General features: G+C 44.9%; 1 protein-coding gene across 2 annotated transcripts in view; it reads right to left on the reverse strand.

Moving 5' to 3' along the window:
* Positions 1-13484, reverse strand: part of p2rx4a (purinergic receptor P2X, ligand-gated ion channel, 4a) — a 91049-nt gene that overhangs the window by 38166 nt on the left and 39399 nt on the right. For both annotated transcript variants that reach the window (XM_069933316.1, XM_069933315.1), the window contains exon 4: positions 8369-8441. In XM_069933316.1, coding sequence (XP_069789417.1) covers positions 8369-8441 — 73 coding nt within the window. The remainder of the gene's footprint in view (positions 1-8368; positions 8442-13484) is intronic.

Here is a 13484-nt window from a genome sequence, read left to right on the forward strand (position 1 = left end):
TCGCCTGGCCTTGGAATGCAGCGCGGGGCCCTGAGTGAAGATGTGATGGTAGACTCCATGTTGGGGCATGGCGGCGGTGAACTGTGGCTGCAGGATGGAGGGGAATTCATCAAGTATGCTGGAATACTCGTCCCTGGAAGCGCTGATGGCAACTATCTCCGGCTTGCAGGCTTCTGTGGCATCGAGCCAGATGGACTGAAAGGTGCAGGCGTCGACTAACCGTTTGCCCTTGACGTCCACCAGCAGGCTGTGCACTTGGAGGAAGTCGGCCCCCAACAGTGCCATGTCCACTAAGGCCAGCACGAACCTCCACTGGAACTTATCCTTCCCAATCTGGATCTGTGCCCTGCGAGTGCCGAAGGTCTTGATGTCGGATCCATTGGCTGCCCGTAAGGAGGGGCCCTGTGCTCGGGGGTAAAATGCTCAGCTCCACTAGGAAACATCAGCTGGTGGACTTTTCAATCATGTGCAGGAAGCTGTTTGCATGGCTAGCTGCCACAGCCATCAACGGCGGATGGCCGAGTCACAGGGATGCCTGCACTTACGGGCTTGAGACCCCCATTGTTGGTGGTAGAAGCACCAGGTAGGGTTGTGTTCCTCTGGCTTGTGCTTGGGGGGCGCTTGTGGCTGACTAGGCCCTGGTTGGGTGATCTGGCTGATGCCGGCCTTGTTCTCCTGCTTGGTCTGTCAGAGGGTATCTGGGCCGCAACTCGCCATGGGTAAGAGAATTTCTCGTCCACCAGCAGGAGCTGTATGTCTTTGGACATTTGCTCAAGGAAGATCTGCCTGAACAAGAAGCATGGCTTGTGATCTTCTACCAGCACCAGCATCTCGTCCATCAGGGCCGACGGGGTTCTGTCTCCCAACCCGTCCAGGTGCAGGAGTCTGGTGGCGCACTGTTGCGGGGAGAAACCGAAGGTGCCGAGGAAGAGGTTCTTGAGGGTGGGGTATTTACCGACCTCCGGCAGGTTGTGGATGAGGTCATCCACCTTGGCCGCAGTCTCCTCGTCGAGTATGCTCATGACGTGGTAAAACATCGTGGCGTCTGAAGAAATGTTTCGGAGGCGAAACTGTGCTTCCGCCTGCCCGAACCATGTATGTGGGCGATATGTCCAGAAGGGGGACAGTTTCACCGCGACTGGATTGATCTCTGCGGGATCCATACTGAGAGGCCAGAAAAATGTCTGGACTTGTCGAGGTCACCAATGTAGCAGTAGCTACGATGAAAGAGACTCATAACCACCACGTTGGAGGCTCTCAATGACCGTTTATTTCAATACTCGTGGACGCCCCTTTAAGGGCAGTGTGGGCTGTGACATCATCATGTCTCCCTGAGGCGCACGCTGGGTTCAAGCCATTTTCTCGCGGCTGTCCCGCAACGCGGCAGTATAATTGGGGCCGGTTCACCACGAGTATGTGCGCCGCCACGCAATATAACAATTCATCAGTACTACATCACATACTTAAATTAAGGAAAAGAATACACCTGGAAGAAAAAAGATAAATTATCAAATACCAAAAATGATATTAACACAAAACCCATTAATCCCCTTTACAATAGATAATTTATTTTTCAAGGAATGGGATAGAAAAGGTTATTAACACTTGAGCAATTAAAAGATAAATATGGAATAACACAAGGTACAATGTTTACATATTACCAATTGAAAACTTATTTAAAAGGTAAACTGGGAAATAGCTTGAGATTCCCAGAAAGTAGCAACTATGAATATTTAATCACAGACACATGATAATTAAAAAAATTATTACCAACATGTACATCAAATTGCAATATAAGGAAAAGGATGAAACAAGGTATAAACCAAAACAAAGTTGGGAAAAAGATTTAAACACAGAGATAAAGAACGAAACATGGGAGAAGCTATGTAGAGGAACAATGAGGAACACGATAAATAGTAGATTATATATACTACAATATAACTGGCTACATAGATTATACATTACTCCTCAGAAATTTTAAAAGAGTGGGACTCAACAGCATCGGATAGATGCTTTCATTGTAAACAAGAGACTGGATCAACATTATATACAATTTGGACACGTTGAAAAGTAAAAACTTGCTGGAAAGATCTAAACCTAATATTAAACTAAATCACAAAAAATAATATACCAAAAGATCCAAAGAAAATTTTGATAAATAATATGAGGCAAAAAATTAGGACTAAAATTAGACAGAGTCCACATAAGATTTATTATGATGGCACTAGCAGCAGCAAAAAAATGTATTATAACCTGGAAAATGGAAACAAGCCTAAAAATACAACAGTGGTATACAGAAATAAACAAGGGTATTCTATTAGAAAAAATTACATACAATCTGAATTACATTCAGATTGACAAGTGTACATATTCGAACAAATTTGGGAACCAGACATAAAATATGACGGAGAATGCCGACTACAAACCTCCATCTCTTAAAACGACATAATTATGAGCACCATAAGATTTAAATATGTGAAAATGGACGATACGACTTTTTTTCTGTTTTGATTTATTATTTATTAATTTTTGAAGTGGGGTAAGGAAGGGGAGAGGGTTGAAAGGGGGAAAAGAAATGCCACTATGATCATTTGTGGATGTTGTTATTGAAGAAACTGATAAGATCTTTCAAAGATTGGGTCTGGAGCCTTGGGGGTCATATAGTTTTGCAAGCAGAGAGAGGAAAATGTGATTCTTTGGAGAGAGAGAATTCAGTTCTGCAGTGGCTTTTGGAGGCTGCAACATGGCAAGCTGGCAGGCTTCTTGAAAACTCCATTTTGAAGATGGGTTGTGAGTTCTGAATTCAGCCTGTTGAAAAACCCTTGTAGTCCTTGCAAGAGGAAATAGCTGGCTAGAGTGTTTCTCCTTAAATAAAGGAAACAAGAGGAACTCCATGTTGACCTGGAAGAAGAGGTTATTATTTGGAAAACCCACGATGGGGCATGTTTCTTTGGCAAGACACTGAAGTACTGATCGTGGGAAGTAAATCAGTTTGTGGGTGTCCAACGAGCAACGAATCTCTCTCTGAAACCAACAAGAACCTTCCTGAGCAATAACCGTTTAACTTTAAGCACCAGAGCTTGGTTAAATTCTGTGCACAGTATAAGAACTGCCTAATACTGGTGAACTTTAAGAAGTGAGATTGGACTGTAAAGCAAAGAACTTTCTGGACATATACACATTACATACACGTGCGCTTAGAATTAGAAGGGGATAAAGTTAATAGTAATAAGCGAAAGTTCAATCCTGTTGTTATGTTTAAAGAAAATTAAAAGCAACTCTTGTTTAAGTAACCATTTAACTTGATGAATTCCTATTGCTGAGGGTTTGGGGTCCTCTGGACCCGTAACAATTTGAACACAGTATTTACATCTTTTTATGCCAGAATACTTTACAATACACAATAAATGTATACATCATTGTTGGTTAGTCCCCATTTTGGTTTTAATTCTTTTTACCTCCAAGCGTGGGTAAATCTTCGGCAAATTGCTGTGCCCTCCCTGGGTCAGTAATAAATTTCCTTTCCCCCACTCTGGTAACACCACTTTCAGGGTTGCTGGGCATCTCAATAAACAGTTGTACACTTACTGCTTTACAGCCTTTTGACTGGCTCAAGCACCTTCCTGGCCTTCAAAAGTGCAGCACTACTATTGGGGTAAAATAAAACCTTGTTCCCCTCTATTTCCATGGGACATCCTCTCTTTTTTGCACCACCTGCTGCTGCCTGCAATATTTTTTCCCTATCCTGGTAATGTAATAGTTTCACCAGGACAGAACATATTTTCTGCCCGGGTCCCGATTTCAGGAGGAGGGATATATGTGCCCTCTCTATTTCTACCCTTTCCCCTAATGTGCCTTTGCCCAGCACCTCAGGGATTCAGCTTTGGAAAAGCTCACAGGGTTTTGTCCTTCTGTCCCTTCTTTTAGCCCCACTATTTTAACATTATTTCTCCTACTATAATTTTCGAGGGCATCTAACTTCCCCCATTAATGGTCCCTCTCCTTCATAAGTGTGTCTAATGTATTCCCCATATTATGTTTGGTATCTTTGCTTGCCCCATTCTTTCTTTTACCTCTGACATCCTTCCCATCAATTCTGAGAGGGCACCCTGCATTTTATCTAATTTTTCTCCCATGTCCTGAGCCCTTTTATCCATTGCCTGGGAGAGTCTGTCCTCCATGAGGCCAAACACCTCCATCACATCTCACAGGGAGGGCTCCAAGCCCCCCTGTATGCTTTGCCTCGTTAAAAGGTTTTTTTTGAGCCTTGTGGCCCTATGAAGCCTTCCTCCATCGCCGGCTGGATCTTCATCACGACCCCCGGCCTCATCATTCCCATTGCTGGTACTCATTGCTTCTGACCCAGCACTGGACCTGCCGCTGGAGCTCGTTTCCGCACCCGGCCCGACGCCACCTACTCCTTCTCAGCCTGCCACTCCACTCAATCTGGTTCTGGACCCACCGCTGTAACTGAGGTATGCTGCACCATTCATTCTGACATTGGACCCGACGCCAATTCATCCTGGCTTCTTAAATTTTCGGCCCGGCTCCTTCTCTGCACTCCCCAGCCTCTCCACCCCGTGAATGCTGCACACATCCGCTTTCCCGTGAGCATAGTGTGTGATGAAAGGATGCCCGACCTGGTGTTCTTGTTATGGGAGGAGAATCCCAAGCCTCTCCCTCTCCCTAAAATTTCCTGTAGGGCTTTCAGCCACTACTTGCCAGTCTGGAGTGACGTCTTCTTCTGAGTCCCATCTCTTTCCTGGGCAGGCTGTTCACTTGGAGCATCGACTCCTTCAGCAGGCCTCAATGCGGCCCTGGCATTTTCCCCACCACAAGGCACCTAGAGTCAGGTCTCCTAATTTCAATGCCAATTTCTTTCCATTTTTGCCTGTAAGTTTGCTTTTTTTGGGTCATTATTCTACTCTAGACATCTTCCTACATCCCTTACAGGTATTTTGATGATTCTTTGGGATTCTACCTCCCATCTTCCTAACTTTCACATCAGGAGTCCTCATTCAAATGACTTGTACGGGGGGTGGGGCACGGCCATGCTAAGTGGCTGAGCGGACGTGTTTTTTTCCAAGCTCTCCAATAAAAAGAATTAAAAGATGATCAAAAAGTGTTTTCCAGTAGAATTTTTTGCTTGAAAAAGTGTATATACAACATTTGAATAAGAAGTGTCGAAGATAATTGGAAGATCACACGCAAAAAAAAAGCCAAGACCAATGACAAAGAAGTTCTGGCATCACCAGCTACCTCAACAAACAGTGTGGGGGGAGCTGCCTCTATTTCTCAACAAATGTGAGAGACAGAAAGGCTTTTGCAAGAATTTGAAGGACTGGAACAACATTTCACGGGTGTGGAAAATGCTATGAAAGAGCTCACCACTTCAGTAAAAGATATGGGTGAAGAAATAAATGATCTATCCAAAAGGATGGATGGCGCTGAGAGAGATCTCGGTAAACATGATAAACAGATTGAAGACCTGAAAAAACAAGCCGAAAAATGGTCAATAGACAAGCAACTTCTTTTAGATAAAATTGATTACATGGAAAACTTCAATAGGAGAAACAAAGTGAGAATAGTTGGTCTGAGAGAAGGTGTAGAAGGCAGAGATGCTGTGAAATTTTTTGAGACTTGGATTCCTCAAGTCTTTCGCACCGATGAACTCAGCAATCGTATCCACAATGAACGTGCGCACCGAATGCCTGGACCGAGGAGAATGGGTGAAACCAGCCCTTGACCCGTTCTGGTAAGGCTACTAAGCTTTAAAGACAAAGAGGCAATCGTGAGAGTTTCATATGAACATTCACAAAATACTTGCTTTCCAACAAAGTGGGTCAATACAGAGATTGGGTTTTTTCAGGACTTCAGTAAGATTTTATTTTAAATGACTTGCACTGGATCACAGATGGAAATAACTCAGTTTACAGCTGGAAATCCCAGGACAATATGGCTACAGCACCACAGAGCAGAGTGCTAGATACAAGGATGTAAGGTCATGTGACTCAGTTTGTTCCAGACTCCTACTGCAGTGGCACAAGCCCAATTCACACTTAACTGCAAGCACAAAAGATCACAAAGAGGCAGGATCAGATTAAAGCAGAATTAACAATGGTGACTCCAATAGAACTGCTAGCCACAACCATCTGAATTTGACCCAACAAAGGTTTTTGAAAAAATATTAAAAAGATTTATTTAATTAAAAAATGGATTGACAAAAATAATTGAGATTTTCAGTATGATTAAAACTTTGTACATTTTCCTTTTGATTTAAAATGTCCAGTTATTCCAGCTCAGTTATTTTCACATCTTTGCTATATGAACCAAAAGCAAGGGTACTGGAATTCTGCAAGATTAGATCAAATATATATTTAAAAATTCTGGTAAGTTTGATTTGTGTGAAATTAATGTTAAAATGTATAGTTTTAGTTTGAATCAAACTTTCATTGCATTTATTAATTTTTTACTGTAAGCGTGGACAGATGGATGGGTTTATAAAGAATATGGGCCAAATGCAGTCAAAAGGGACTCGTGTGAGAGGGACATTTTGGTTGGTGTGAGCAAGTTAGCCTGAAGGGCCTATTTCCACACTGTACAACTATAAGCAATTAAGATGGGAATTTCAATTAATGGCACTATTAGAATTTCTGATATTGAATTAATGACTGTACCACATCACTATTTTAAAAGGTCATAGGAGAATTCCATTATATTATCTCAATGCTTGGCAGCCAAGTGAGAGGGTTGTGTGTTCCAGGAGAGGAGCAGACTAATGCAGGGCACCAAAGCAGAACACCCTCCTGCCACTAAGAAGAATCTTGGGAGAAGACTCTACAGGACACTACAGCAGCGGACCAGCATGTGTCTTGGAAGCCAAGAACTCACACCAGGCTGCTCGGAGGTTAACTAGGAATAATCAGAGTTCCAACACCAATATGTGGTGTAAATTATTCCCTCCATCAACTAAATGAGCAAACTACAAGGTTTCCAATAAACTATTATTTTGGCCTCAACTGATAATTCTTTATTTCCAGCAATCTTACAGTAAACTACAACATTTAAACTGGATTCTGTTAAATTAGGAATTAATCTCTAAACAAGAAGTTAACCAAACAAAACAGAAGAGGAACTTTTTTCATTCTTTGACCCGGGATGAAAGGAATCAATATATTCTAGGTATTGCAGGAATCAAGGAAAATGGGATTAGAGCAAGAAAGTGTCATAGAAGTAAGAGGTCAGCTGGATTTATTCAATGGTGAAGCAGCCACAAAAGGAATAAATGGCCTTCCCTTGCCCCTTTTTCTAGTACTGGAGCTACAAGGGAATCTAATACTACCAATGTAATCAAGATGATATTTTTTTTTAAATTGTGATGGTCACGAGAGAGGCTGAAAATCTCTGAAAACTTAAGGAGCTTTGATAAGCAAAACTTCTCCAGATGCTTAAAATCTGAAACAAAAACAGAAAATGTTTCATGATAACTTTTTCTCTTTCCCCACAGGTGCTGCCCAACATGTTGAATATTTCCACCATTTTCTACTTTAATTCAGCATGCTACATAAGCCTAATACTAAGCTATAGAACAGAAAAGATTTATTATTTATGGATGAAAATATCTGCAACCACTAAAAGAAAGACCAGGCCATTTTCAAGGGTTGAAGATCCAAGAACAATACCATCTTAGGTTTTCTATAGGCCTGGTTAAATATTATGCTGCCAGATTTCTTCTGGGGATCTTACAATATTAAATACACTGTTATATCAACTTCTAAAGAAACATAAACAAAATGGCAGAAGGGAAAAGAACAACAAGACACACATCTTAGATGAATCTTAATTGTGAGTTTCTCCTGTGGCACATGTACACAACTTGTACACTAAAATTCCTTTATGATACTTCCAATTATAGAACAGAGGTAGTTGTAAGACATTTTATATTCATAATTTAATGGATTTGGACATCACTGGCAAAGTTTCCATTTATTCAACATTCATAATTGCTCCAGAATTAAGAAGGCAACTAAGAGTCAGCCATGTTGAGGGGCAGGACTTACATTTAGGCACACAGGAGACTGTAGATACTGGAATCAGAACAACAAAATCTGGTAGAGAAACTGAGTAGGTCAAGCAACATGTGAGGGAAAGAGAATGACCAACATTTCAGGATGGCATGGCAGATTTCTTTACACAATGAACACAAGTGAACAATATGTAATTTTTCTTTCCAATCTTCAGAATCCTTTGGGATTTCATTTAATCTGCCCACCAGTACCATTTCTTCGCCATTTTGTTTATTAAATGTACCTGAAACATACTGCATTTTTGATAATTCACCGTTCATTACGTCCTTTCAGTAACATACCATTGCTGTGAGGATCATGATATCCGGTTTCACAATCACTGTCTGATTTACATCCAGATGTTTTACTTGGCAACTGAAAGAGTAAAACAAAGCACTTCTTAATAGTCACTAAATGAGTATAATTTCAGATTTCAGATTTATTGTCAGAGTCTATACATGACATCATATACAACTCTGGAGATTCTTTTTCTGCGGGCGATGCAGAATTATCACTTAATGGTAGTACAAAAAAATGTACTCGGCGTATACATGTAAACAATAAAGAACTATAAACAGATAACGAATGTGAATAAACCAACTGTGGCAAACAGAGAAAATTAAATAATAAAGTGCACGAAAGTCCTTGTTGTCAAATCTAAAATGGAAAGAGGAGATATCAGATGTATAAAGTGGTGAGAAGGATGGGATGGCTAAGAGGTGATAGGGTACTTGACTGAGAGACAGGTAGGGGAAGAGACCACCAGGAGTCGGGGGCAGGTAAAGGATTAATGGAAACAGTGAAACTATATAGTGGAAAGGGTCATCTAAAATTGGGGAATTCAACATTCATGTTGTGTTTAACACACTGAGTAAATTAGGCTGGACAAAGTGAACACAAAAATTCTCCCTCATCTGAAAGATCTGCCTATGGTCCTGGTGCACTAGGTGTAGCCTCCTCTACATTGATAAGACAGAACTCAGATTGGGAAACCACTATGACGAACACCTTTGTTCTTGTCTGAAAGTCAAAACTGGTTGCTAGGCATTTTAATTACCCTCAACAGTACCACATTGACATGCTGCTATCTGCCTCATCTATTGCCAGGGTTAGGCTAAATATAACCTTGAGGAATAATATACATTATATTCCTCCTGAAACTAAAGGGGTCCAGGACTAGAATTTATTGCCCCTCCCTCGAAGTATGTTAATGAAATACTGAGGTCTATGTGGTGCAAAAACTCCATGGTGAAAGAAAATCTTTGGAAATCAATCCCAAATGGCTGTGAGCACTCATAATATTGAATAAATAGATCAGGTGTTGAAATGGATCAGCTACAATTCACAGAACATTAGACCAGCTTATAGTCTGCATCAGTTCCTATTTATGTTCTCACAGTAAACAATTAAATCATATTGCTGAAGATTATATTATTAACTAAAGAGGAACAAGTAATTTATGGGGTGGGAAAGTTTAACAAATATTTAAAGCATTGTTACTTTGTTTGCCAATGTGTGCCAAGGCAAATAGAGCCTTAGAACATGTCAATTTCAATAAGGTAATACTAACAATCCACAGAGCATTGATGAGATCAGAGTTATGTAAGTAAGCAAAGAGGCTGAAGAGATTCAATGGCTCAAAAAGAATACAGGGAGAAATTCAAGGTAAGATTAAATTTATTGTCATGTAATAAAACAGTGTCATATTACACAGAATTGCTTTTTCCTCCTGTAAGGCAGACAGATTCAGCATCAGCAGGAATTGCCTGGTGCTTTTGACAGTCAGAGAAAGAGAAGCAAAAGAGTGATGCCCCCAAGAATCACCGAGTTTCCATAGGTTCACCTCCAATGCATCTGCAGCCTCACAGAGTTCAGTCTAAACCATTGGAAACCCAAGATCCAGATGCGAACCTCCGACGATCAGGAGCACTTCGGCACCCCCTCATATCCCTGTTCCGATACCTGGGACCCCTTCAGCCAGTTTTAAGTCAGTCTCCAGCAGTCCACAGCCCAGCGTAAGTCCCCCGACAGCAGTCTCCAGCAGCCCACAGCCTCTGTTGATGCCTGGCCTTGAGTCGTCAGCAGTCCACTGCATGCGTGGGTCTTTCAGCTGCAGAGCCCTCTCACTGGTCCACGACTGTGGTCACCTCCCCTGCTTCTCCTCAGACAGGGGGATGGTCTCCCTGTTTTCTGGTGCCCTGTGCCAGTCCTCCGCTCCCCTGGAGTCTGCAACCCCTCATGGCTGCTGCCAATCAGAGGTGCTGACAACTTGGGCACAGATCCCACAGTTACAGGATTTTAATTAAAACTAACGTCGGCTCCTTTAACGGGCCATTCAAAAACTGTGCAGAGCTGATCGCAGTTGAACCCCGTGGGAGCATTGTATCTCCGTCCCTCGCTCTCCATGGGTCCACGGCAGCGCTGCTGTTACAGCAGCGACACCATTTTCATATCCTTGGTCAGTCAACATCATGGCTCGAAAGCTTTTATTGAGACTGAAGTGCAGAGAATATAAAGATATATAGGGAAGTGGCTAGCGAGGGTACCAAAAAATGGTGGGAGAGGCAGAGAGACAGGTAGGGGTGGACAGTGGGTAAAGAAGCGATTGAAATAGTCGAACCATGGTAGGGGTGGGGTGTTAACAAAAACTGGAAAATTCAAAATCTTCTTGCTATTTAAGGCTGATCTGGAGGAATAGGATATGGGTGTTCCTCATGTTTAAGTTTAGCCTCAACCTGGTCATAGATGAGGCAGATAACAGAAAAACCTATATGGAAATAGTAAATGATGCGGGGAATTAAAAGGGCTAATAACAAGGAGTTCCAGCTTCAATCTGCAAACAGAGGTTGGGCGCGAGGCAAGATGGTCACCCAATCAACATTCCACAATTGTAGAGGCAGCTACACGGAGTGCACTGAATGTAGCTGAGTAGGTTGGACGAGGTGCAAGCAAAATTGGCTCACCTTAAATGTCTGTTTATGGCCCTGGAGGGAGGTGAGCGGAGTGCAGGGAGATGTGGTGCCAAGTTATGCACTTTCTGGGGTGACAACAGGAGGGGCCCAAGGGGGGAAAGAACAGACCATGAAGTCACAGATAGAATTGCCTGTGTGTGAAAAAGGGGTGGGGAGGGAAAGAAGTGGCATGTTTTAAAAGTTATGATAATGAGTTTATGGTCATGCACCCAAAATTCATACTTGCTACAGCCAAATAAGCACACAAGACACACTAGTATACAATTTCTTCCTGTACTGGTGTAGCGGCAGCTACACCTGCTCCTGCAATAACACACACAACCAGACGGGTTCAGCTTAGTGAGCAGACTAGTTTATTGCAGGCTGCTGGGCTGCACTTATATTCCCAGCCTGGACCTGGCTGAGAACCGCTTGAGGGCGCTGTCATCACCCGGGCGTCACATGGTCCCCCAGTGTGGGCTTCTGAGCCCCGTGCTGGGAGGAAGGGAACACCCCCGATGGCACCATTTTGGCCGGCTGGACCGCCGCATGGCTTACAAGTGGGGCCGGTTCGCCTGCCTAGTGGTGAGCCGCCACACAGCCCCCCCCCCACCAGAACCGGCGCCAATGTCCTTTTTCGTTGGGTGGCCTCGCTTCTTGGGCTGGGCTACGACCACGGGCTCAGTGGGATAGAGGTGCACTGGCTTCAGCCTGTCCATGGTAAACAGCTCCCGCCTGCCGCCAATGTCCAGCATGAACATGGAGCTGGAACGCTGTACAATCCTGTACGGCCCCTCGTACGGTCACTGCAGAGGTGCCGCGGCCAGGCCCCGCCGAACAAAAACGTACTCCGCGGAAAGCAGTCGCTGGGAATGTGAGACGGGAGGGTGACATGCCTGGGCAGCGGTGGGGGTTCAAACGAGTCCAAGTGTGCCCTGAGGTGAGGAAGTAGTTCGTGCGGCGACCGCTTGGGATTGTGAGGTGCATTGACGAACTTACCAGGTAGTCCCAGTGGCACATCATAGACCAGCTCAACAGATGATCCCTGCAGATCTTCCCTGGGAGTGGAGCGGATGCCCAGGAGTACCCAAGGCAGTTCGTCCGCCCAGTTGGGATCAGTGAGGTGGGCCATGAGTGCTGACTTAAGGTGGTGGTGCAGACGTTCGACCAGTCCATTGGCCTGCGGGTGGTAGGCCGTGGTGCGGTGTTGCTGGATCCCCAACCAGTTGGTGAGCTGTGCCCAGAGCGCAGATGTGAACTGGGCGCCCCAATCACTGGTGAGGTTACCCGGGATGCCGAACCGGGCGACCCAACCATGCAACAGTGCTCGGGAGCAGGAGTCGGTGGAGGTGTCTGGCATCGGGATCGCCTCAGGTCAGCGATTGGTGTGGTCCACCATTGTAAACAGGTAACAGTTGGCCCGGGAAATGGGTAAAGGCCCGACGATGTCCACGTGAATGTGGCTGAACCGTTCCCGGATGTGTTCAAACCCCTGTACGGGCGCCCTGGTGTGCCTGTGCACCTTGGATGTCTTGCAATGAGTGCATGTTCTGGCCCAGCCCGCGATTTGCTTCCGCAGCCCATGCCACACGAACCATTCTGCCACCATCTTGACCGTGGACCTGATGGACAGATGTGAAAGGTCGTGGATGTGACGGAAGACGTGCCTGCGCCACTGCTGGGGAATCACTGGTCGTGGGGTGCCCATGGAGATATCGCACAGGATTAGGTCTTCACCACTCAAGAGTCAGGAGGTCTTGGAAAGCCTGTGATGGTGGTCTTGAAGGCCCTCGTCTCCTCATAGACTCTGGTCCCAGGCGAGCTGGTCAAAGTCAAGGCCGGGCATCAGCACGCAGATGGCCGGTAGTGACAGTTCATCGGCAACCACATTGTCCTTCCCCGCCTTGTGCCGAATGTCGGTGGTAAACTCCAACACGAAGGAGAGGTGACGCTCCTGGCAGGCTGACCAGGGATCCTTTGCCATCACGAGCGCCTGGGTGAGGGGTTTGTGGTCGGTGAAGATGGTAGAAGTCCTCCCCTCCAAAAAATAGTGGAAATGCCACACTGCCAGGTACATGCCCAGTAACTTGCAGTCGAAGGCACTATACTTGCGTTCTGGCAGGCGGAGCAGGCGGCTGAAGAATGCCAGTGGCTTCCAATGTCCATTCACCTGCTGCTCCAGGATGGCACCAACGGGTGTGGCAGAGGCATCGACAGAGAGTGCCATATGCAGGTCGGTGTGCGGATGGGCGAGCATGGTGGCCTTCACAAGGGCATCCTTGGTGACCTCGAATGCGGCGCAGGCTTCTGGATTCCAAGCGAGCATTTTGTGCTTGGCTGCAATGAGGGCGAATAGCGGCTGCATGATGCGCGCAGCTCCTGGGATGAAACGGTTGTAAAAGTTGACCATACCCGCGAACTCTGCAGCCCCTCGAGGCTGTCCGGGCGTGGGAACTCCCTGATAGCG

The sequence above is a fragment of the Narcine bancroftii genome, chromosome 4 (assembly GCF_036971445.1).
Source record: "Narcine bancroftii isolate sNarBan1 chromosome 4, sNarBan1.hap1, whole genome shotgun sequence".
NCBI classification, from domain to species: Eukaryota; Metazoa; Chordata; class Chondrichthyes; order Torpediniformes; family Narcinidae; genus Narcine; species Narcine bancroftii.